General features: G+C 38.2%; 1 protein-coding gene across 5 annotated transcripts in view; it reads right to left on the bottom strand.

Annotated features, from left to right (window-relative positions):
- EML4 (EMAP like 4) overlaps window positions 1–27,161 on the bottom strand; it is a 161,174-nt gene that overhangs the window by 55,317 nt on the left and 78,696 nt on the right. For all 5 annotated transcript variants that reach the window (XM_082048790.1, XM_082048791.1, XM_082048787.1 and 2 more), the window contains exons 2-3: window positions 16,173–16,355; window positions 4,303–4,420 (exon numbers count right to left, since the gene is read on the bottom strand). In XM_082048790.1, the coding sequence (XP_081904916.1) occupies window positions 4,303–4,420; window positions 16,173–16,355 (301 nt within the window). The remainder of the gene's footprint in view (window positions 1–4,302; window positions 4,421–16,172; window positions 16,356–27,161) is intronic.

The raw sequence follows: 27,161 nt of genomic DNA, 5'->3' as shown, positions 1-27,161 counted from the left end.
ATAGAAATTTCTCAGTGAACAAACAAAGCAAGATCCAAACACTGGCTAGAAAGGGAAAAGAAACATTTTTCTCTTAGGTTCAAAGAAACCTGCAAGTAAAAAAACAAATAGGATCTTTCCAAAGAAGAGAATCCAGATTTCTATTCCCTTACACCAATTCCCCACCTTGAACCTTTGTGTAATCTTAATTACTTGTGTTGCCATTTACCTTCGCCCACAAAACAAAAAACAGTAAGACAAATGGGCTCTCAATTTTAATATAACATTCCTAGGACCCTCTTTTTTTTTTCATTTGTTATTTCAGTTAAAAGTATGTAAGCTGCCACTGAAATATTTATAAGGATCACTCAAGATTTCTTCTGTAAACTAGTTAAAAATGTCAATACAAACAATCAAAGATACATTTTCTTTTCTGAAAAACAGATGAAAACAAAACAGAAAGAGCTTTCACGTTTCTTGAGTGTATGTATGTGATCATAAAGAACAAAGCTTGAAGAACCTTGGAGTTTTGCTTAATAATTTATATCCAGAAGTCCTTAATTAACTAGAACCATTTAAAAAAAATATTATTTTTTAATCAGAAGACTTAGCTTGCATTGGTGGATGCAAACACATACTACGAAATCTTAGTTTTTTCATAGTCTGTGGCAAGAAATGCAGTATGGTGAAATGAACTCTTGGAACCTCTTGTCACTGAAAGAACCAAGAGCTTCTCTATTCGTCCTCTGACAGGTACACTCATTGACCTTTGCATTCATTCTCCCATAAACTCAGGATTTCTCAGAATGAAGTCCATCTATGAGGAGAGACTTTTTTTTTTTTTTTTTTTTTAAATTCTTTCTGGAAGACATGTTTCCAATTTTCCCTTTACCCCTACTTGAGGATTTCAAAAATACAGTCTCATAGTAAAAGAGATGAGGGAAGCAGAACAAGAGAGAATACACAAATGAAATTACTTCTGTAACTCCAGCTTGGTCCTACTTGGTAAGAACAGTGGCTCACCTGGCATCATGTTCTGTCTTCAACAGCAGCTTAACAGTGGGGTCATTACCTGCAGTCCCTTTCACCACACTTTTTGGAACATCCTGTTTACAATGACACCAGCAATGCTGCAAGTCACCTCTGGGCTCCTCCAGCAGGCTCGGGTGAATGCCAGTTGCTGACAGCATCGTATCATCTAACCCACAAACTTGGTCTCGTATTTTTTGTGTTCATCTTATCCATTTCCTAGAATTTCCACAGATTCAGTGTAGGAACCTCTTCAGTATCTTCACCAAACTTGTCAGCTGTGGAGTCTTTCACACCTTTGCCATTAGGTTCACTCCTTAACTTCTCTGTTGGGCCACAAGAATCACAGGACCACTCGGGTTTCTGTGTTGCAGGACAGGGTATGCCTTGTGTTCCAGCACAGTGCTTCTATCCACCACCAGGCTGTAAGTGCGCTTCTTTTATTGACTGCCATTTTAATTTGAAACTAAATTATGTAGGTATGTGCCAGTCTTGGTATTGAATATATTTGTGCTGAATTTATTTGTTTTGCTCACTTCTGCTAAAATCTTCAGCTTAATTGTATTATAACTGGCTGTTACAGAGTGGTTCTCCCAATAATACCTCTTCAACTAGGACTTTTGCAACATTTGAAACTAGATCAGAACCAGCACCTTTTCATGTGGGTTTCTAAAGACCGGTTGTTCTGGGAAGCAGTCCTTTAATGCATCCAAAACTTCTTTCCAAATCCCAACTCAATGAGGCATTTCTTCAGTCTACATATGAGTAGTGGAGAGCTATTACTATCTGTCCTAATTTTGCAGATTCTCTAATTTCCCTTGGCACAATGTTTCATCCCCAACACATTAGCAGCTACTGCAGAGGGTGGTCATTTTGAAACATGAAGGCTGTTCTTACCAGAAGCTGTTTTCAGAAGAATGTTAAGTCCTAAGGAAAACGATCCAGCAAGTCTATGTGACAGACATCTGAAGTACGAAGTACAAACCTGTTTCCAATTTTAGTAATAATACAAGGTATGCAGTACATTTTTTTATTCTACAGTGTTTCGACACCTCTCACAAGCCAGTTCCAGATTACAGTGCTGAAATTTTCACATGTACATGACTTCATCTCTGTCTAAGGGACATCATCTATCTGTTGTTCCTGGTACCTTCCTGGGCTCTGGTTTCAGTGACAGCTGATATTTTAGCATACCTTTGTTGAAATGAGACGTGCTACTGCTGTGTAGCTACTGAGCCATCAAACCATCTCCATGATCTCAGTATTCAAGTTGGTAAAACAAGGATTAAACAGTCCAGGAAACAAAACAGAAGGAATTCTTAGAAATGGCAAGTCTACAGGGGCCAGAGCCCCGGAAATGTACAATATTAAGACTGCACAAAATACAGACACTGAACTTGAACAACAATAACAGTTTGTACACAAGTAGACTTCCTGTTATTTGTGACTAGATGTACAGCTACAGGTACTTAGAACATGAAAAGCTATAGACAGGCTATGGAGGCTGTTTGCTAACTGAAGTGTAATTTTGCATCAACAGGTGACCATGTCCACCTGCTGCACCAGTTCAACCTCCAGCCTGAAGAAAAGCCTTGACAATTTGGGGTGAACTATCCCATTACCAGCTGATATTCTCCTTCGGCCTCCCTCCTTGTCATACTCACAGAATGTTAGAAACAGACACATTTAGCCTAACTTTAAGGAAATGGGACTTCTACTGACATTGACTTATTTGGTGCTGGATAGTTTTGCTGTTGTTAAAAAACCCCAACTGCAAAGCCTGATACTGGACATTTTCTTTCACATTTCTTGAGCTGGTAATTTTACTAAGGGGAGTCCCGTATCTTCAGAGGTGTTGGAAGAACCAAACCCTCGCCTGGACGGTTATTGGAGGGTCCAGGGAGAGCCACCCTCAGCATATTCAAGGCTGACCTATCCAGGTCTCCTTTTAAAGACCTTAACTTAGATGAAAGGGATGCCAGCCACTCCACTCTGCTCTTCTTCTGTAGTCAAGTGTTGAGCAGTCAATGAATCAAGAAGGCGATTCAGGGCAAATGCAAGCCAAACATCACAGGAACTGGACTGGCTCTCATCAAAGTGCCAAGAGCCACAAGGTTAAGATTAATGGAAGAGTGCTAACTAAGAAATACCTTCCTGCAGGCATGCCTTTTGTCCTGGTGCCTGTCACACTAGCAGATATGAGACACAGAGTGATCACTATCTGATTTATTGCTAAAAAGCAAACATAAGGATTCAATAAAAAGATATGCAATGCTACACAATGGAGAAGAATGAAAAGCAGGGCACAACCCTTGCTTTCCAAATTCCAAAGGGCATTAAAGTTTCTTCTGGTTTGTTCTCGTACAGTCTATATTTGCATACAGCAATTCCCTTAAGCATGTCATTTCTCCGTCTTGTTGTATAGCACAGCTATTTACATCCACACTAGAAGATAAACCAGCCACTGGAGTTGCCAGAGAACTCTACGGAGGCCAAGAATTTGTTCACATAATTTACCACTGTTACACATTATTCTCTGCCCTGTGGCTATACCTGGCAGCCTGTTTTTCCCAACAAATAGGAATAGGTGCAAAACCTACTGATTAAAGCAGCCATGCAATCAGTATCTAACAGATTCACAGAATAAAGTAGTTATACAGATGCTTTGTTTACTGTATGCAGCTGAAAACATTACATGGGGGAAAAAAGCTATTGTTTGGTGCTTAGCTCATTTAACTTACATATACTCAAGCAGTGCTGTTTCTACACATTTGAGATCTGATAGACATTCTTCATAAAGACTAAGTAGCCATATTTTGGGTTAAGATTTTCTACACAAAAATGTAAACTTTTATCTTACACAATTCACTATTGTTTCACAGCTATTTTGCTATTGCCTCCTATTTACACTCCACACAATGAAGCCAGTTTTGTCCTTAAATTTCCTTGGGAAAAAATAAAGAAGCAGATGAATACCAGAAGGAAAAAATTTTCCATTTGTATTGGAAATACATTTGCTCATTCTGTCCCCCAGTGAGAATGCATTTGAGAAACTATACATTATAGAAATACTCTTTATTGATGAATCCTTTTAGAACCCTGCTGTAAGAAGCAGCACAACAACACAGTACATCTCCAAAGTTTATTTGTGCCTTACTAGACTTCAGGAATCTCTGCTGAGTGTCATGCAGAGGCAAAAATCAAACTCTTGCTCTGTCCTTTTTGTGCTCCCCACAGCCATACTCCCTCCCTTCCCCACCTCAAAAAAAAAAAAAATTAATAACAAGTCAGTACCTTTTTGCAGCAGATGAAAGAGTTTCTTTTCTGGCAACAGAAACAGAGGAACTGTGGCTTGTTTTCCTGCTTCCCGTACTCCCGTTAGTTATACAGGACATTGAGAGGCTCGGCTGACCTAGAAAAAAAATATTGAAGAACACAAGGTATTACTTCTGTATCCAAAGATCCGTCTGAAAAACCAAAAGCTCTCAGATGTGGACTTGGTATCACACAGCAGCAGTCCCAGCATTCAGGGCAACCATCAAGCTTATATCCAGTGACACATATTAATGAAAGCCTTAACCTTGGCAGCTGGAGACAGGAGACCTGGGACATTAAGGCAATAATATGCTCTGATAGGGTCAGCTTCTTTACTGCTGTGCTGCCATCAAATACTTTAATTCAGTGACATGCTACATCTCTTTCCAGTTGTGATCCACAGGGAGAATTACAGCTTACGTCCAGCCTTTGGAAGCTCCAACACTTGTGGGGCAGACCTGATTATTTCAACTCTGTTGTTCAAAACCATCACAGCTCAGATAATACCGTATAGGGTTTGTTTCTTTCAATTTGTTTGTTTTTTACTAAAGTTCAGAAAAGTTGCAGACAGAAGCCCTCGCTACACTGAAGGAATTATTAAGTAATTTAAGGGTTACAATTCTAAGGATTCAAAACCAAAGATTTTTTGGGTTGTTTTCAGCTGTCCCTTCCATCTTAAAAAGGTATCGACCTTTGAGTATATGCACTATGTTATAGTTATGAAGTTCCTGATACAGTTTACTCCGTAGAACATCTGCCACATCCAGTGAACATGACAGCCTCCCTCCAGGGAAGAATCAAGACTGGGTATGTGAAGAAGGCTGTTGTCTGTCAGATGCGCACTTCACTCATTGCAGAAGTTTGAAACTATGCTGTGAATGTGGGAGGGGATTGCAAGGAAGACATGGGGAGCGAAGGCTCTTCTATTTAAAGAGCTGAACGCTAGCCCGGCAATCGGCTCCCAGACCTGCCTCTGCCACAGGCCGGCAGTGAAAAACAGGCATTTTACTCGAACCTGACATTTCACCCTTTCCCGCTCATTGTGTCTTTCCTTTTTTTGTGCCTGTCTTATTTCTAAAGTCTTACTCAGGAAAGAGTTTTGCCCCCTCCTCCTCACAACTGCTAAACTTCTGCTTTTCGCCTCTGAAACATTACATGCCCTGAAAAAGTCCCTGGGCTAGTATCACATTAAAGCATCCAACACTGAGTGGTCACTTTTGACCCCTTCTCTGTACTATAATACATCCCCATTTCACAAACGGCAAGTTATTACTGCATCTCATAGGGTCATGCTCTTCATTCAGCCGCTCTGACTTCAGCCAAAAGCATGAAGGACACGATTGACAGGAAAATAACAGGTCTGTGTTCATGGCAGGCTTGGAATAGTGTGAAATAGATAAGGCATGAGGCCATATATTGTACATAAAAGTGAGGAGTAAAAAAAGCACTCGGGGAGAATTGACCACTCTGCTGACTGAGGGCAAACTCGCACAGATGCATCACTTGAACAATACCAGCCTTTGGTCCATTTGTCACATCACAGCTCTATCAGGCAGGCTGAGAGGCAAATTAATTCTTATTTTAAACAAGCAATTTACATACAAGATTTACCCATCAAGGGAATACTAGACTTCAGAACTATTTGGATGAAGGCAGAAATGGGCTGACCTGTGCTAGCCATATACTGCTTCAAAAGCACCAAGCAGCATGTGGCCACATCTGAAATTCAGATCAGGAAAGCCAAAAGAAGCATGCAGATTATCCCCAGCAGAAATGAGAATAAAGAAAATCTGAAGAAAGACACAAATACAGAAACACTGGAAAGATCATTGTCGTTCTTCCTAAATTCTGCATACATCAACTTAGCGTGATTCCTTGCAACCAGTACTTCTCAGAGGCGGTTTTACTCACAACACACACATTTGGAATACAAATTTTATTTTAAAAGTTAATATACTGTACAAAACCTCTAAAGCTCAAGAGATTTTTACCCCCTGTGTAACTTAGATTCCAGGACAAAAGTGCATGAGCTTAAAAAGGACTTTTAGTATCAGAAGCCTATAAATTACCTTCCTTTATTTTCAGTGACAATGTAAGTCATCTTCTTTGTGGAGATGCATAACATCAAGGCCTATGATTCACTCTTGAACTGTATTTGACCTTAACATCTCTGTCTGCTCATCGCAAATAGATCAATGCCTCTCCAACTAGCGCTAGCATGGCTTTCCAGAAACATGAACCAGGAGGCATAATAGCGGTAATTCTCAGTAATGTGTGGAAAGCGTAAAGAACAGAGGTACTACATACAGGGTACAGAAACTTACTAAGTTGAAGGAAAAAAAACAATGCTCAGTTTTCTCAAGCAAGGAGCACATCGTTATTTTGTTCACTGACAGAATCTAGAGTAATTTCCCCTAATAAGCATAAAAATTGTTAGTTCCTGCTTACATCCAAGGACAAAACTGATTATGAATAAAACTGTACATCAATGTACACTGACAACAGGAATGCACTCTGCTCCACACAATGATTAATGTAATAATAATTAAAAAAAGGAGCTGTATGGCAGTTTTGGGATTATTTGTTTTTCAGTGAAGTGGATGTTGATGGTAGATCTGCAGTGTACTTTCAAATTTCAACAAGTGGCATGCAATATTAAGTCTGACGTGAAGACTTCTGAATCAAAATAAAAACATTTTTTGTAAAATGACTAAAAATTACAAATAATCCCAATCTCTTGAATCGCACATTTAATGAAAAAGCCACAGAAACATTTGGACACAGACCAAAACATCAAGATATAGGAAAAACTGCATTGATGGATTTTTCCAAGTGTCAAAAACACATCAGGCTTTCTTACACTGCAGAACAAAACCTTGGTCAGTCATAGTTGAGTGTGCCACACTACACATGCAATTAAGTGTAAAAAACCCTAAACTCCAAAGCCAGTACACCTAAGAAACAAGCCCCCTTCCAGGCTATCTATACATTCCATTTTCACAGAATCACAGAATATTAGGGATTGGAAGGGACCTTGAAAGATCAACTAGTCCAATCCCCCCACCAGAGCAGGAACATATAGATGAGGTTACACAGGAAGGCATCCAGGTGGGTTTTGAATGTCTCCAGAGAAGGAGACTCCACAACCCCCCTGGGCAGCCTGTTCCAGTGCTCTGTTACCCTCACTGAGAAGAAATTTCTTCTCAAATTTAAGTGGAACCTCCTGTGTTCCAGTTTGCACCCATTGCCCCTTGTCCTACCATTGGTTGTCACCGAGAAGAGCCTGGCTCCATCCTTGTGACACTCACCCTTTACACATTTATAAATATTAATGAGGTCACCCCTCAGTCTCTTCCAAGCTAAAGAGCCCCAGCTCCCTCAGCCTTTCCTCATAAGGGAGATGCTCCACTCCCTTCATCACCTTTGTTGCCCTGTGCTGGACTCTCTCCAGCAGTTCCCTGTCCTTCTTGAACTGAAGGGCCCAGAACTGGACACAATATTCCAGGGCAGAGTAGAGGGGGAGGAGAACCTCTCTCGATCTACTAATCCCCCTTCTACTACACACCAATATTTAACTAGATATTGAAAAATGACCTTTGGTATTACTTATTTTTAAGGGGAAAAAAAATTAAATCTGCAATTATAAGAAAACGCATTCAGGTTTTAAGCCGTGAGACGGACAGGCAAGTTGAAGCCCTGTGCACGTCACAGGCCACGGAGCTGTGGAGCCTGGCTGCCCAGGGGGTCGGAGACACACAGCCAGGATGTTGCCAGCTGGGTCAGAAGCCCAGGGAAGCTGACACACCAGTCCCAAAACACACAGATCTCTTCACGACTTTTAACCAGAGCATCTCTACAGTCAAGATATTTCAAAAATTAACAAGGCTATAACTTTTCTCACTGCAGAGATAGTCCTCCATAGCAGTCAACTTTGCTTCAGGGACTTGGGAAACATCAAAGCGACACAGGAGAACACAATCTCCTGATCAACAGATTAAAACAACCGAGTTCTCCCAGTGGTCAGATTGCACATCTCTGCCAGTATCATGTCATACGTCACCTGCTGGCATAAGCAGTCTGAAAAATTTCAGACTGAATAACACTCAGCTTTATCTGTTAGTTTGGAACAAAAGCCAGACATAAACTGAACATAAAATGAAAGTCAGTGTATGGTGACCAGGATTAAAGCCAAATTGTCAAGAGATCAAAGTGGTAAAAAATGTCTTTTATGGATACTGGATTCATCTTTGTTCTGATAATTTTCATAGTATAGTATCTGTTGAGTTAAAAAGAAGCATTTCATTAACATCTGTCAAGTATACAAGTGTGTGAATGAAAGATAAGTAGGATTAGAAAAAAAACAGACCACAATAAACCAAGAATCTATTTCCAACTTTTTATCAGTCTTGATTAGTTAACTGGGGAAAAACTGAAGCCTAGCTGTAAAAGACAGTGATAAGTTTTGAAAATGTGTGTCCTGTGATAACGTGATAGCTTTTCTTTCCAAACATACATACGAGGTACTAGAGCTGAGGATCAATTAGGAATTCACTTATTTTTTCCTAACTCGAAAAGTTACAGTTCAGTATTTTAAAATATAGTTTATTATGTTTTTACTTGTGTAAACTGGAACAATGATTTGCTTAACATCTTCGTATTTGATGCTATCTTGACAGGTAAACTGGCTTGCAAGGGAAAAATCAAACTCTTCCTTCTCTTCTTCAGGTAATTTCACTTTAAGGTAAGTAGCTGCAGTTTCATTAAAGTAACTTCTCTGGACTCTTCATTCAAGTGGATTTAAAGTAAAAAGTTCAACAACAAATTACATGTTACACACACAAAAAAGAAGCATTTACTTACACTGTTTTTCTTTAAGCTTGCCTTTTTTTTTTTTTTTTTTACCATAAGCCATACAATATCCAAATCCTTCAATAACCTTAGAATACTTCATTCTCAGCAAAATTTGACAAATAATTCTATATTTCAAATATATTACATGCCTAGGGGTTTTATGCAAACAAAACTGATGGCTTGAAGGCCAGAAAGCCAATTTAGTAGTCTTACTAAAGAAATATACCATGTATGTTCAACCACACTATTAGTCACCAGAGAACCCACACAGGTGAGCCGCAGAAAAACACACCAAAATAGTTCTAAGTGTAGCAGAACGCAAGATTTTATCTGCATTTCCTTCCTAAAATAGACACATCAAAAAAATAACTAGAAACTGCGACAAATCCTAAACTTCAAGATGTTACAATAAGTTGTACCAAGGCAAGTAACTGTAGTCACCACTTTGCTTCCAAAGTTTCAAAGGATACCAGGTCCCTCAGCTCATGGACGATGCTGGCAGAGAAATAGCTCCGGAACACTAAAACTCTTTTAAAAAGAGTACTGTATTCTGAAGGGTAGGGGAAAATTTTCTTCAGCATGGTGTTTTATTCAACTACTTCACTTACGCAGTAAGACTTAAATTCCGATGGAGACTTCTTAAAGTCGAACAAATGTTATCTTCTTCTATCACACAACCATGTGCTACAGGTCGGGGTGAGAGACTACATAACCAATATAAATCAGGACAAAATAATTCAGTTCACTACCTATGGGACATACTTCGTCTTGTTTAATAATTCAATTTTAAGACAAAATTAAGTTACAACAAACTTTATTATTCTGTTTTAAGAATTACATCTAGCTGAAAAAAGGCAGATGCTTTTTATACTTTATTTTTTAATTGAAGGCAAATTTCACAAATCTTAACTGACAACTGGCTATTAAACATACATTATTTGTCATTTCCTATTAAAAGGAAAAGAACTATCTGAATAGAAGCATGTTAATATGCAACAGTTTTAGAATGTATAGCTAATGCATAAACATTTTGAGATGCAAGCGAACCTCTCCCTGTAAGCGGATAAATTAACTACAATATTAAGAATAATTAAATATTTATTTAGAGATTTCTCACAAAAAAATTATAGCTACTGACTTACTGTCGATGCATACATTTCTCAAAATAACTGATCCTCCCATAGACATAAAACTAGTTTTTCAGGTGTCATGCTCCTAAGAATCTAGGGGAGCCGTGCCCCCACTCCAATGCTTGGCAATTTGGGCAGACCTTTTAAAACCTACTACCTCAGGGAAACTGAAGACTTCATTGTCATGGGGCAGCCAACAGCTTATTCAAACCACACAGCCCTTTCTCTCCTCCCTCCCTATCACTTCATTATTTTGGTATACTTTCCCAGAGGCAGCATTTATTTCCTCAACCAACCACCCAACAAGCTATATCCAAGCAAAGGAAATAAAATTTTAACCATGGTAATCTGAAACGATTTTATATACTCCGGCAAACAGTGATGGAAGAGCTTCTCAAGTGTTATAAACTACAAGCAGGTTTTATTCGAAAAAAGTTAATGGCACCATTTAGCTCTTCCAACACTGCAATTCTTAGTTTGAGAAGCATCATTGAGAACAGCAGAGTACTGCTCAGGAGAATTTGCCCACACTGTTCTAAACAAAAAAAGCAAACAAACACATAAATGCACAAAACATATCCAAAACTGTAAGATGCACATGGAAAAAGAATAAGACTTTTATCACCACAACTGAAAAATAATCCTCTAAAATGCTCTGAATATCTTCTCCAATGAACAAGATTATTAGGTTACAGACATTTAAAAACAAACAACACAAAACAACAAAAAAAATAAACACAAAACAAAAACCATAAAGAAAAACTTCTTCAGTTCTCTCTCCTTAAACTCGATTTAGCTGGTTAGTGACCCTTAGTTCACTAATGCCCTCTAGATCCAAATTATTTGAATAAAGGAAAATATATTAAGAACATCAAGACAACAGTATAACAGAAGAAGAAGAAAACACTAAAGACAGAGGAGAAGATAGGAAAAAATGGGGAAGAAATGCAGAAAGAAAGAATTCTAATGCAGAAAGAACAGATGGTATTGAAACCAATACCTGGCAAATCCATTAAGACCTCAAGAGTGTCATTATTTGTTATGTGAGCATAGAGCCTGCAGACTTCAATTGGACTATTCCCATGAGTAAAATGACACACATACAAGCTTGCCAGGTTAGTTTTAATATCATGGATAAAAGCCTACACCCTACCTCTACCATAAGCATATTCCTACCTACACTTCTATTTTCTGTTCCTTTAATGTTTACTGGTTAGACAACATAAACATGTACCCAGTTATTAAAACAACTGAAACGCATTCAAATGTGTTACAACTAAAATCACAAATGCAAGTCTATCTTATGCTTTCAGTAATAAAGGTTGCTGAACACCTGAAGTTGATTTTTGTTTTATATTAAGCTAAATTACTTAATGTTATTGAAATGAAGCCACTGTTGAGATAAGGTAAAAATTACATCTGAAGTGTTTTGCTTACATTAGTACAATGAGATGGAATTTCAAGCAAGACCTACTTAGGATTTTTCCTATTGAAGAGACATACTATTTCACATGAGAGAAGGGAGCAGAAAAGCAATGAAAACTCTCTGCATTCCTGTTATACAAATCCACTGCACAAAGGAAAAAAAAAAAAAAAAAGCTGAATTTCTATTACACAGCTACTTTTGCAGGTCCCCAAGATTACTGCTTCCAGTACAACAAATGCCTTGTGGTCTGCCAGTCTGTATTATCATGCGAGACCTTCTCTGCAAACTGCCATCCACTGCTTCCATTTTGCTTTGCGAGTTGAATTTGCATATGAGTTATTTGATATCGATTCTTGTCCAAGCAATAGGAAATGTTCCTCCAAAGGTTTTTAACCTGTGACAAGCCCCCTCGTTGCTTCCAAGTACAGAAAAAGGGTATGAACTCTTTTGTTTCTCCATGCTCAGACAACAGATGTACTTTCTGGTGGATGGACACTTTTTCAGGCAAGAGCTTATACCCCAGTGGTATGATTAGCCTGAGATATTTTACTGGTGCCACTGTGTGCCACAAACATGTCTCCACACCCAGAGCCGGAGGGATGAATTCTCCTGTTACACACATTTTGACACCCTGGAAGACTTTAATAGTTTTACCAGGCACCAGCTGTGAGCCAATCTATCTTGCTGGCAGCCACAAGTACCAGACTGCTTTATGCTTTCCTTTTCTTCGGTGTCCAGGTAATCTTTGTTTTTGGAACTTTTTGTGAATGTTAACAGCACCAATCATGCATCAACAGCAGAGACATGTGGCAACAAGACCACAGAGCTGCCAAAAGCAAAGAACTTCTCACTAAGAAATTTTTAGCAAGCCATCTACTAAAAAAGGAAAAAAAAAAAACCAAACCCACAAGTGCACTCACATGCTACAATGCCCCCAAGCCCTGTAGCTGCTGGGGACCTGTTCCCTAATCTTGCTTTTTCACATTTCAAATCCCGAATGCTGTTTTCGGAGCTGGTAATTTCTTCTTTGTGCAGTTATTCCTAGCTGTGTGCAGAGATGGAGAAGTACTATCGTAGCCTTTTCATTTTTAAAAGATTTTTCTCTATTTAGAATGACTTTACATTGAGAAATACTAAAGAGGAAAATAAGCCACATGCAAACACTCGTAGTCTGCTTTTCACTGTGCAATAACAGACAAGTGTTAATTCTGTTACAATCCCTACTAAAGGTATTTCCCCTCATACAGCATGTCCACTTCATGCTTTACTAGGAGGCACTAAGGTGGCTAAAAATTCTCACCTTTAGCTTATCTCACAGAGTCTGCAAATCTATCCCTGCAGGAAGAGCCGTTTGCTTCTGAGGCAGAGCTAGACAGACAAAATCATAGGTAGTGACCTCCTGACTGATAGCCCATGGGTTAGAAATAAAAATCTATGCATGCCCATGTGAGTTTTTTCACTGAAGACTGGACTAAGTTCAAAATAAGCATACAAAAAAAACTTAGGAAAAAGAAAAACAAAGACTACAGGGACAATGCAAAAATTTAGCTTCAGCTATGGTTGATTCAATCTGTCAATCTGAAATAACAGGATAAGAAAACTAATAACAGAACTAGCTCACCAGATATGCAATGCAGACAAACTAACAGAGGATGAAGAAATCTCTTTTTGCACTAAGTTGAGCCATCAACTTCAGAATGAGAAATATCGGTGAAAAAGTGGTTGAGATTTGTCCCTTTCAGCACAATTCACAGTCCGTTCACAACACTTGTTTTTAGCTTATTAAAAACCTGTCTTCACAGACACTGCTGAGGTGTCAACAAGAAAAGAAAGAGGTTTTAAAAAACTCATTTCAGCAACAAGTAGGACAGATTCTTTCAAACTAGTTTAGATATTGTCTCTTACTCAGGTTAAAACTCTTGTTTGATGGAAAGATTCAAGTTGGCTTTTTTCCAGTACTATGATTTTTGTAAGTTCAGTTTATTTTTAAACTCTCAGTGTTGCCATACTTCAAATTAAATACATTTCTCTCAATGTATTCAGAAATACATACACTTCATTCTGTTTCCTCATTATTTATGTCAGCATGTATTTATGGGCTGCTGTGGAGACAAATACGACTGTGAATCAAAGCCTCAGAATTTTTTTTAAAGAAAACCTACCTATAATATTTACCATGAAATTGTCATAATGCCAAAATCCAGATTCTTGACAGGATCACAAACACCAAAAGGAATTTTGGAGGAATACAATTACCTTTGCAGCAACCATGACATGACTAGTAAGAGCCTGTTATGTACCCATAAAATACTTCGAACCAAAATTAACAATGACTTCCGTGAGTATTATTTTTGTATACCAGTTCAGACCTTCTGCCAATCCTACTAATCCACAAAAATAATACATTTGTCTTTGTTAAAGTATTTCAAGAGTTTTTTATTTATTGAATGAACTTAAAATACAGAAATCAGAAGTGGAACCCAGGGTTTGCAAAAAGCTATGTATGAACTTGTTTTGAAATATTTAAATATTGATGTTTAAGTTTAAATCAATGTTAATCTCAAGTTCATTCTTCAAGTCTATATTTAGACTAGTACAAAATTCCAGTGACTATGTGAACACTTTCTTTTGTGACATTTCAAACAAAGTATATGATAAACAGTGAAGTTAATGTGTTGCCTGGTGGTATTAGGTAACCAAACACAATGGGGACACATCCACCACAAATTAAATACAGTGCTAGTTAGTCATAACACATTTAAATTCCATGTATTAGCTCATATGTGTACATCTCTGCCTCCACCCCCATCTCTTTCTCTACAGCTCCATGCTTTTATTAGAGATTTATTAGAGATTTATTATATAGCAGAACGCTGAAGACACTTGGATATTCCACCTCACCCTTGCACAAGAAATAATTTATTTTTCACTGAACAAATGCACCTGGAGAACTCGGTATGGCCTGGGGATCCCCAAAGTCCCAGTAAGGAGATAGCCCCAAGGCATTTTGCAGCACACAGCACGTTTGCCCTGCCTGTGCACGTAGTTTGCTGGGTATGAGATAGCTCCAAGTCAAAGGTCTTTAGCTGTGTTTATGCATATCCCAGCTCATCTGCATTTAAATGGGAAGAATAAGGTCCTATGTTGCACACGTTTTACCCACAGTTTTCCACTTGGTCATTTTCTTTTTGTCGTGATGGACAGCAGACAGCAAAGACTGGCTCAGTCAAAATACTTGATATAGGTCTATTTGCAGAGAGTTACAGAAGGAAGTCTCAATCTTGATGAGACCAGAGATGCATATTGGGTAGATAAAAGCTGCATTTACAAGCAGGGATGACAACAGTCTGTCATTTAGCAAGCAACAGAGAAGGGCAGGATTCAAAGCCCAAGCCAATTAAGCATCATCACTTCCTTCCATCTGGCAGAGAGACTGCAAAAATACTTAATTAAGCAATGTGATCTCCCTGCCACATCTAAAATAATTCAAACTTTCAGCATTTTCAGCTTTTGCATTTTCAGCCTGTATAATGCAGCCATCCAAACGAACATACACAATGATGTGGCACCAGTGTTATACTAGTGCTGGCATAGTGGGTGGACTTCAAGGCTGAAATACAGGGATTGAGCCCAGAGAACCTAACCTTTTATTTAATCAGAGGCCTAAGACATATGCCACAAATATGGATAAAACTATTCAGAAAGAACTATGGCTAAGTTGGAGTAAATTCAAATAACTCAACTCAAATAATTGTTCAGAATAGAAAAGGAAATGTCCACACACACAAAAAGTAAAGATTAGTGCAAACAGCAACTAGTTTCATTGATTCTAAACAATCCTGTGTATTTCAAAGTTATAAGGTAAAAGTTATTAGATTCTGTCCAAAAGACATATTTCTGAGTGGCTACATGGTTACTTCTACCAGAAGTCTACCAGTGGTGAGTTCTCTCTGCAGATTAACAAAAATCAACCATATTCAGAAAACATACTTATTTGGTGGCAATGAGGTTTGGGATTTTTGTTTTGTTTCAATTTAGGAGGAGGGTGAAATCTAGTATGTCCCTTCAGTTGAGAAACTAGGTGAAGTCAAAGCTGAGACTCAGAGCTGCCCACAAGACCCCAGAAGCCCCAGTGATAGGTTAAATACCACAGCTGTAAAACTTTTCACTATTTAAATTAAAACAGGAACCTTTAAACAGAAAGTAAGGTAAATTTTCAGGAGGTTAAATAAATAAAAATATTAGCAAGCAGCAAAATTAATAAGCATATTTCAGATATCTATTTGCCATATACTATAAAGCCACTCTTCCAAAACTAACCCCTCTAGCTCAAAATATACCTGCCTTTCCAAATGAGACAGAAAAGGGAAAAAAAGATCAATAGAGATACATTCTCAATAATACCACTGACTCTAGACAGAGTTTACTAAACATAAACGTACCTTTACTTGGTGCTGATTTTCTCACGGAAGCTACATGGTCTTCAGAGATAGCAAGACGCCTGAGCACATCAGCCAACGCGGCTTTGAGCACAGTGATTTCATCCTCTTGTTGCTGGACTCTCAGCTCCAGGGCTGACAGACGGTCCTGGACATCAGACGTACTCGCAGCTGAGATGCTGTCATCTGTACAGTGGGAAAAGAGAGTAGAAAGAGGCATTTAACTTTTCGTTCTAAACTAAAAGGCACAGAAAGAAGCATGCACAGCATGTCTAACCCATCACTGTGAACTACTGAAGGTGTTCAAACATGTTCAGGCAAAGAAGGAATGGATATTAATGCTTCAAGACAGAAACGTTACTAATCATTAACTTAGACTGAAGGCTTAAGGAGTCTGGCCCTATTACAATCAGAGGAGAAAATGTGTTTTCTGTTAAAATAGTGTAGAAAGAAAAACATGCTTACCAACTGTAGGAAGACTGAAATTCATCTTATTTAAATAGCTAACTAAATTCACTAAAAAGGTATAAAATCATGGTCAAATTTTGCAATATATTCTTTTGGAACTGTTGAAGAATTTGAAATGTGATCTGTAATTTTAAAGCACGATATAAAGTTCAAAAAATATAAATCTGGAGTTGAACATAAATGTATAGCTAGCCATGACCTGATTGCATGGAGTAGCAATCTCAATTTAACTCCAGTTCCTTCTCTTACTTTTTTTTTTTTTTTTTTTTTTTTTTACATCACCACCCTGCATATGCCAAAAAAATATATGACATTATAACAGTTGGCCTGAAGTGGACAGAAAATAAATACTCTACAACAAGGTTCCAAAAATCTGTTTGGCCACACAGAGATAGATTAGCATTGAAGGCATAATCCAGCCAAATCTATTCTTCAGTGGTAAAAAGGAAATTACAGCTTCTGCATACTCTTTGCCTTTGACAGTTCTTTGCATTATTTCTGCCAATCCAAAATAACACACAACAGATTTTTGTATTTGGCTGTTCCAATAAATCACAGACCAACCACTAAAAATGACCCATAAAAGAATACGTTGCTCAATCACATGGTACTGAATTCCTTATCCATCGTGATTTAGGCTTACTAAAAACTCAGGAAGGAATTTCTAACACAGGTTTACAAAATTTACCTGTATTATACAGGCAGTATAAGTCCATGTTCTATGAAATATATACAAACAGCGAATTTACAGATAAAGGTAAATAGCTGGTATTAATACCGTGACTATATACAATCTAAATTTTAGTTCACTAATCTTACTAAGACATACTATGGAAAAAAAAAAGTTAATATGAGCCACAATCCTAAAATTATTTTTCACTAAAAAAAGCCTTCATCTTGGAAACACTTGCATAAGGGCACTTTTAAAATAAATGTAAGCAAAAGAAACACTGAGCCAAACCCCTCAAATAAATTAAATATGAAAGAGATTAATGAAGTTAATGTCAACTTCCATTCAATTAAAACATGATGCTCACGACTAAAGAAGCAAAAATTGAACCAAGCAAAATAAAGAATCACAGTAATACTTTCACAACACTAACAAAACTCCTACAAGGAATTAGTAAAACAAATGTAAGTAGTTAAAGGTATTCACAATTATTGTTAAATTGAAAGAAACACTTAAGATTGCTTTGATAAAACAACTCTAACAAGAAGACAGTTTTGTGTATTGATTTAATTCACTATTTGGTTAATCCAAAAGCAGAAATTTATCACTTCATGGTTAATACTATATTCATTCAGGCTAATAAATAAAAAGAACTGCAGGGGAATTAATAAAGCAGGCAATCAAACTGAGATCCACGGACAACAGATTAGAACAACTCTGAACAAAATGTCTTTGATATCACCAGCCATAACTGTACCTCCCACATGCAGAAAGTTATTAAAATAGCTCTATAGGCCAGCATATCCAATGCACTCTCAATAGTACTTTACAAATCCAGACCAGTGATACCTGCCCAAAGTTGGGAGCGACTGTATAAGATTCTTTTAATTAACCCCACATTTTCAAAACACAAAACTCCATCTGTTTTACAGAGCCAGTAGAAGTTCCTACAAGCACTTATACCAACGCAGCATGTAGAAAGGAACTAAGGTAAATTTACATAAATTAATTCATGAAGAAAATATTTTATTTTAGGGAAGTAAATGGACTGAAAGAAGTACCATGTAATCCATACTTCTGCTATCTTTACAATATTAGCCTTTAAATATATGCAGCGAATCAGTCAAAATGAACATTGCAGAAAACAGTGACAATTAATTTCAAAGTATCTTTATATCTCATCTCACAGTGAAGTAGTAGTCCACACAAAGCAGAGAGAAGTTTGACATTTCCTTAAAAGAATGAAAAAAAAAAAAAAAAAAGCTTATTTTTCTCCCTTTTTATCTGCCAGAGCCTTCAATTAAAGAACCATTAAAAGCTCTTATAATGGATAAATTATGGATAAATTCCCAGGCTGTATAAATACACAGATTACTATAAAACATTTGTAAAAGACGTTAAGTAACTATGTCAAATCATCATTTTAGAAGCCAGACATCACTGTGTTCCCTGTGCGGAGTCCAAATAACAGTAATTAACAAAGCACGAGAGGCTCCACTTTTGGTCGGTCTCTCCGATGAGCTCAGACGGAAGCACCCTACCAGAGAAGTGGCTGCCTGACATGGGCAACTTTTTTTCCCCACCAACTACCAACATTGACTAGACTTCTTCTGCTGAACCCCAGCACCCCAAAAAAGGAACATATTAGATGGCTCCTGCAGTTCCCAAAACCACCGTTGTGTCACTAATTCCAAAGGTGAACAGGACAGCAAATCTTTCTGCCCTGTAAGGCGGCAATGCTTTTACCTCCTCAACCTATCAAATGAGATGATAGACGCGATGGCCAATGTTGACCTCTGTGACCTGCGCGATGGAGGCTTAACCCTAGACGTGGCATGGAGGGGCAGAAGGACTCTCAAACTCAGCCTTATCACAACAGCTTGTCAGAGGTCATAGCTGTATAAATGGGGCATGAGTAGGAAAGCAAGAAGGTTGAGCCATTTAGCTCGTTCAAAAACGGGCAAAGCAATAGGCTACGTGTGTACAACTGGAGAAATGAGGTTTCAAACCACCAGTGGCTGCTTTGTATTGCAGAGAGGGCACATGAGACACAGCGACTGAAAGGAGAAGTTGGACAGCAAGAAGATCACTTGGAAATCAATAATATTTTGGTTGATCAAAGAACTCAGTAGCACACTGGGAAGACATTTTATTGTTCTTTATCACTATACAGAAGCAGCATCTGTTTCAGTGATGACAATCATATTACACTGGCAACTATTAAAGCAGTAAATCCAAAATACCTCACCCATGACAGCAAATATTCAACTGCACGCAAACATGCCCTTCTTGGCAGTGTCTAAAAAGTAAGTCAGCTAGGGATTAAGTTTAAAAGAAGATGCCTTAAAAGTAAACACAACTGCAATCCTTGAGATCATTTTGAAAAACCTGCACAATGCAAAACTATACTACCTTTTTTTTTGTCATATAAGTTTCCAAAATCTCTTCCAAAATCTCTTCTTCCATTAAAAATTTATTCTACTACTCTAAATAACTGCATCAAAAGAAGTTTAAACAAAAAGCTTCCTTCAAGTACATGTCCTTCCCTATTCAGAAGGGAAAGGACTTGTACACAAGTACACAGTGAGTTACTTGGGAAGTTGAAGTCCATCTCCTCCCTTCCTCTTCTCTCACTCCTGAACATCTGGCCTTTCCCTCATGCTGTTTCAGACATCCGTCCTTGAGCCACTCTTAAATCTACTCAGCCAGAGGGAGATGTATGTATCTATTTAAAAAGGGAAACCAGATTAGGAAACATAGTAAGAAATTTGTAAGTGCAATTGACTATTGATTCGTTCACTTAGTTGATTTTAATAAAAGACCTCTTTAGTCACCTGGTTATGTTTATTACAACAAAATAGCATCCTTTCTGATGTGCTGGTCACATTTCCCATGCTGCCCATGACCTAAGCATCTTGTTCCACTGGGAACAAGATCCATTACAAAAAAGCATCATCTGCAGTGCCCACTGGTCACAGTGAGGAGACACCCACACAGATGCGGATCTAAGGTCCTTCAGTCTTAAAAAGTGGTTTAAGATAATAATATTGGTACTCAAATGACAGCAAAAACATGCAAGGTCTAAACATACAGTACCATAACTTTCAAAACAAGATGTCTTGTTATTTTATCATAGCTCACTAGTTTTATTTTTTAATTTTAGCCATTAAAACATTAGTTCTTCCTCTGCTTTTGGAGTAAGCAGGGATGACATATGGGATGCTTGTATTTAGTACTGATAAGACATGTGGATGACCTAAGAATTAGGGTTCATTTTTCATAGCAAATAAAAGGCATTAAATAGATGCTTTATGCTGCGTGGGACTCCTCACAGTCACATGCGTCAAACCACTCCCAGCAGATTAAACAAACCAGCAGCTCAAACCACCCCTGAGACTTTTTGAAAGGAGTACCTAGTACCTAGTTACAGTACTTAACAAACCTCCCAACCCACTTATCACTCTTTGCATGTCACCAACCAGGCACGTGAGGATAACGGACTTCGTAAAGCATCACCCTTCACCACTCACTGCCTAGGAGAAATCTGAGCTGGCTACATTTGAAAAAAATCTCTCTTACTACTGAACTGTCTATTCTGGGGCCCCTCAGCAACTCCAGAGCCTCCATTATCACTTCTCTGAGTCAATTCCTGCCAGCCCCCAATTTTAGACATAAGCAACATTTCAGAAAAACAAGTTCTACAAACTCCAGCACATGGAAATTTAAGCCACGGGGTGGAAAATCCTACATTTTATCCAATAAAGCCACAAAAACCACAGATATTTTAAACCCTTCTCTGCCAAGGCACCCACACCATTTTCTATCTTTTCCCCAGAGTGTTACGAGTCTTTTATTACAGAAACACAACAGAAATTACTTGGACTGGTATAAAGATCTGGCTGACAATTTCAGGAGATAATCGGCCCAAAAGAACCCCTTCTCACTAGGACTGTGCTCTGTCTCTGTGTGCAGTAAGGTATGTATTTGCACGATTTGCAATTTTTCTTCTGAAGAGCAGTGAATAATTTGACTTTGGATGATGGTTATATTTCCAGAGAGATAACTGACATAGCTGTTTTTCCTACCCTGTTAAGTACAAGAAAATTATCTGCAGTTTTCTGCAGCTCACTTTTCCTAAGACTTCCTTACACATAATTATCTCTAAGAAGAACTTTTTTAAAACATAGAATTAGACTCTACACTCTTTTACCCACAGTATCTCCTGCACTTCCTCCAAATGCCAGCACACACAAATTATCTTGGTTTTGTAAAGGACATGAGTCATGGGAAGAACATAAGAATGGGAATTAAACCACACAACACTAACATGGAAGGTTAAAAATGCTTACTCTCTCAAACAACACTGTATTAAGTTCTAATGTGTCCATAGAAGCTAGACCTGGTGGAATGGAAGCAGAGTGGGAAGGTCCTCCTTCCTACAAATGCAAGACTGTGGCTTTTAACACTCCAAAGTACGCCACGTATCTTTGACTTTTTTTTTCCTACTTTTTCATCCTCTTTCCCTAATTTCCTGATTTTTTTCATTCAGAGTTAAAAACAATGCACTAGTTGATCTCACACATATTACTGAAGACAAAAGTAAAATCTCTTTCTGTACTTTTTTGTAGAACAACAAAGCAGATGTTTTGAGATGGATACAGACAAATCACTGATTGCAGACACTGGTCCCCAGCTCACAGCTCTCAAATATGCAGCATGTTAGTATTTCCAACATTAACTAAACCTTTTATTTCTCTCTTCCACAGACACACCTCCAGGTTTTCAGGAGGAAAGCATGTTGTCACACACCACTCATTTGCTCAGGGCTGATGTTGCACAAGGACCATCATGTTGAGAAAACTGTCTTCCTTGTGCAGCTCATTAGATTGTTTAATGTTGCATAGTATGATATTATTTTAGTCCCCTCACATGATAGTTAATTTAAAAAAAAAAAAAAAAAGGCTACCTTCTACTAGCCTTTCATGAGGCACTTTCAAGTCCACAACAAGCAGGAACTTTCTTTGCGTAGCTCCTACTGCAGAATCAGACCAGAGTGCAATGTCTAGTGGATAGTGCATTAAACGTCAGAAGTGATCATCCCAATGACTAATCCGCATTTTTAATCATAAACTGTGAAAACAGATGGCTTATTATTCACTTTAAAATTTAGCAATGCAATCTACCATGTTAAATGGTACAGAACTTGGCCATAAAAAAAAATGAACAAACCAACAACAAATACCCCAACCCTCACTCAAGTCTGAAAATCTAGACTATGCCTAAAAACCTCGGTCAAAACCCTGAAAGGAATATAATTTATGCTGTTAAGAATTTATGCATGACTTGAATAAATGTAAAGTGGCCCATCTGGAAAAGATCTATACAGATCTGTATAGGTATAATCATAAATCCCAGAAGTCAATTTAAAACAAAACAAAAAAAAAATCCCACACAGCACACAAAGCAAATAAACATACAAAAAACTATAAATGTATATCATTAAAGCATTGCATTAAATTTTAAAAGAAGAAGAAAGATACATAACTACACTGGACAAAGTTTCCTTAGGACTTTCCAAATCAGCCCAACATATATTCATTATGTAACTGCAGTGTTTTGCCTGTAAATGATCCAGAAGAAGATTTTACCCTAGCATATGAATATTTTGCAATGCAATAGTCATTATTGAGCTTTGCTATTTGTGAACTGCTTTATCATTTGTTTGAAGCGAATCCATGTCTGTGAGCCTACTACTGCACCATTACATCGCTTGAAAACACAGGTGATGTTCTCTATAATCTCATTTTAAAGGGTTGGTCTGATCTACCACTTCATCCCTAATAGTAGTTCTATTTGTATATGCTAAACAGATTTGTGTACGTAGGCTTTTATATATTTTTTTTAATTTTATTTTTACTGACATGAAAAAGCAAGGGAAAGAGAAAGATTAAATGGTGCAAAAACAACCTGAAAAAATAACTTTGTAATAACCATAAATTACAAGTGTTATGACAAAAATATTTTTGTAATAATCCCGTGCTTCTGCTATTGTAAACCCTCATATTATTTTTAATACAGATAATCTAGAAATGTATCAGCATGAGATTCACGGGTACAACTCCGCCCATGCTGTATTCAGCCAACGTGAGCGTTCAGGTTGCCTAACTTTCCAATAACTGTATTATTTACCGGGCACACAAGTTTCAAGGAGAAACAGATCAGACTTGCCAATACTAGTTTTGATACGTAGACTGAGAAAACAAAACAAAGCCAGCACTTAAACACACTTCTCATATTTGACATTGCTATCCATATAATTAATTGGAGAGGCAGGTAATTATGCTGTCTCTCTCATGTATCCTATCCTCAATTGCATACCTCGAATCAGCTCCACCTCCACCAAGACACATATCAACAGTAAAACCATTTACAGGATTTTGACCACCCACTACTTAAAAAGCCTTGTGGTTTTAAAGTATTTTTCTTCCCCTAGCATTGCTCAGCTCTTGATGCTCCTGATACTCTTCTGAAGCTCAGGACACTCCAATGCTTGGCCTTCAACCAGCAAGAACAAGCCCTTATCTTCCCAAATGATGTTTCTGAATAGCAATCTCTATGCTCCACAGACAGAACTCACAGTGGCTACAGGCACCTGATTGGGATCGCCCACATAACCTGCTCTGCAGCAATCCCAGTCACCCCAAGCTCTCTTTAGTATCTGACACCACCCTATTTTCATGTCACAGTCAGAAACAGAGAGGGGCAGAGAGCACCTTTTCTAACACGTATGCTTGGAAGTTCACCCAATAACACCTGCAATGAACTGCTCTACCCTAACTTACACATGCATTAAAAGCAACACTTCAGCACATGTATTAGTATCCATTTGCCAGAAGTATTTCATGTTGTGCTAGAAGTGTTAGAACATTTCTGTGAAAAAACGCTAATTTAAAAATTTAAAATTAACAACTTTGCCTGGCATGAAACTATGTGCGCTAAAAATTTCAGCGTCTGGAATTCCTCTCCCGCATCCACCCCCAAGCCCAAACTGATCTAGTTAAAATTTTCTAAGAAAACAGCTTTTGACATGCTGAAGAGGGAACAGATCCCTGAAGTCTCCCCTCTTCACCCAGGGCTGTGCCAACTCTTGCCTCCCCACACCACGAGCAGACAGCACCCCAGCCACCCCACAGGGAACCTCAGCTGGCTCCGGCTTTGCAAAGCCAGACACTGGGGCTGCCAGAGCAGGACACCACGAGCAGGACAGCACCTCTCCCCCATTCCCGAGGCCGCACCGAGGCAGAACCTGCATGTTCTGCTGAACCTGACACACTGGACACGGGGGCGAAAAAGTGCTGAGCTCTCATGGGTAGAGCACACCAGCAGCAATCAGGCTTTTGACGTGGACAGGGCTGTCCTACCCATGCACTTTGACAATCAAAGAGTTTCAAATCGGGCAATTACTTAATTAGAAAATTGGGTAATTAGCAGGTGCTCTTGACCTTAATCTCTTTTTAACTTCACTCTTCACCTGCTAAATGCAAGCATCCTCCCATACCACATAAAGGTTAATTAACACTTGTGGGCTACTGAGGCACCACCGTAAGTGCTGTAGCAAAGTCAATGTTGAAATTCATGTATTTCTTTGAAAAGCAAGACTAAAAAGCCTTGCCATAAAAATTACATGGGAAGCTACGCAAAGAAAATTAAAACAATTCAAAATACTGAGCAACTGCTTTGAAGGCAGAATTACCTTTTCTGAGTACTGACTTGGGGGAGACTATGATCAAGTAATTAAAGGCTGTATCTTAATACCTATATGATCCAGAAGATTAAATATAGTCTTGAAAGACTACTCCAATTCTGGTTTTCATGTTCAGTCTTTGACTTTCCGCTCCCAATGCTTTTCTTTAGCCATATTTCATTACTACAAAGGTCTACAAAAGACAGCAGCATTGTCACTGATCCGCTCAACACAATGGATTATATTAATTAACCACATTCAGGCTCAGACGATTAGTACCAGGATCCAAAACATTACTAAGTCCAGCAAACATTGTAGAGTTCACTAAGAAACAAAGGATCATCTCAAAGACTCTGATGTTCCTGGAGTATTTTGCAAAACCATTTACACTTACAGGTACTCATCACTTATGTGGTTGGTAAGGAAGAAGGTAGTGTGAAGTCTTGTAAACAGAAAAAGGAGCAAGCAGAGGGAAATAGGAAAAAAAAAAAAAAGAGAAAGGAAGAGAGCAAAGAGCAGAGGGGAAAAAAGAGGAAAAGAAAGAGCACTCTCAGTAATTTAACCCTCCAGCTCTCTGCACCCACCCCTTCCCCCTGGGGCCACTTATTTTTTAACTGCTCTTGTCAAAGCGATGATGCTAATTCCTGCTCAGAGAAGTGTCAGTATAGTTGGTTGTTTTGGTGGGTGTTTGTTTGTTTGTTTGTGGGATTTGGGGTGGTTTTGTTTGGTTGTTTTTTGTTTGGTTGTCTTGGGTTTGTTTTTGTTGTGTTGTTTTCCAGTATTTAAGCCCAAATTCATACAGCTTATCCCTAATTTTCCGTGCTGTATTTCCAAAATATATTTCCAGAATATTTTTCCAGTAACGTGCAAATAAAATCCAGGTTGCAAAACGTTCAATCTTTAGATTGACAACAACACAGAGGAAGTTCAACATTACCCACCACTGCAGTACATCTCTGCCTGTGTAAAATACGTGAATTCAGCAGTACAAACATAGTTTTAGTCTGAAACTTACGGAAACTCTTAAATATTTATTGCTTATTTGGGCAACAAACTAATCTGTGTTTTTGTTCGTGGTGTGCTTTTAACAAATACATTTTTGCCCCAGAGGAAAGCTGTTTTTACTGTTTAATCTTGCTATACTCTTAGCAATTCCAGGGTACAATTTCAGCAGCGAAACACAAAAGCACTGAAATCATTAAGTGAGATAACATCAGGCAAAGCAACATAACCTCTTTTGCGAATACAATTTATTATTGTACCATCCAATGTTTATTTGCAAAATTTTACTAATCTCAAATCCTGAAACACAAATGAATCATCTCCAGCTTCTGTTATCTAGGAATCAAGATAAGACATTATCTCTGTAAACAAGTGTTGGAACAAAAGTGTTGAAAAAGTGTGCCTGAAATTAGTTGTACTGGTTGCTTTATCATGCTGCTTTTTTCTCCTTCCCCCAGAACTCACAAATAAGCATTTAATTTGTAACATTAAAAATACCACTGTATAAACTAAGTCTCTTTGATCTCATTCTGTGCTATTCTAAGCCACTCTATCACAAATGCCGCTATACAAAACCCCATCCAGTCAGGAAAAATACAGAGTCCTGGTCTATTTTGTTAATTTCCTTTTGTTTAAAAAATAAAAAAAAATTGTCAATAGTCTCCACTTATTAATCTCAGCTGTACAGGTTGTGCAGCTGTCAGCAGTTGTTTGTGTTTCACAGGCAATAGATGTTATCTTGTAGATTTAGTATTATGTTCACACAATAAGAATAGTCTCCTATTGGAATGATAGTCATGCAATAAAAATACCAGTACTAGGGTATTGCCATGTTAAAGAGATTCACTTCTTGATGCTGACATTAAACACAGAGCATAGTGCATGCTGTTCCCACTCATCTTCATCTTCCTTCACACTTAAGGGAAAGCTGCTCAAGCTTATCCATTGCAACATCATTTCACACTAAAAATTCAGCCTCAAGTGCAAACACCCCTGCTCATCAGCACTCCACCAAATTCAGAGCAAACCTGTTGTGGGTGCCTAGACAGGAGGGCAGGATGCCACACTCCTCAGCAGGATAGAGCCCTCTGCTCCCTGCCAGATGGCC

Source organism: Streptopelia decaocto (genome assembly GCF_964273445.1).
Source record: "Streptopelia decaocto genome assembly, chromosome: 3".
Lineage (NCBI taxonomy): Eukaryota > Metazoa > Chordata > Aves > Columbiformes > Columbidae > Streptopelia > Streptopelia decaocto.
This window is presented reverse-complemented; position numbering and strand designations above follow the sequence as displayed.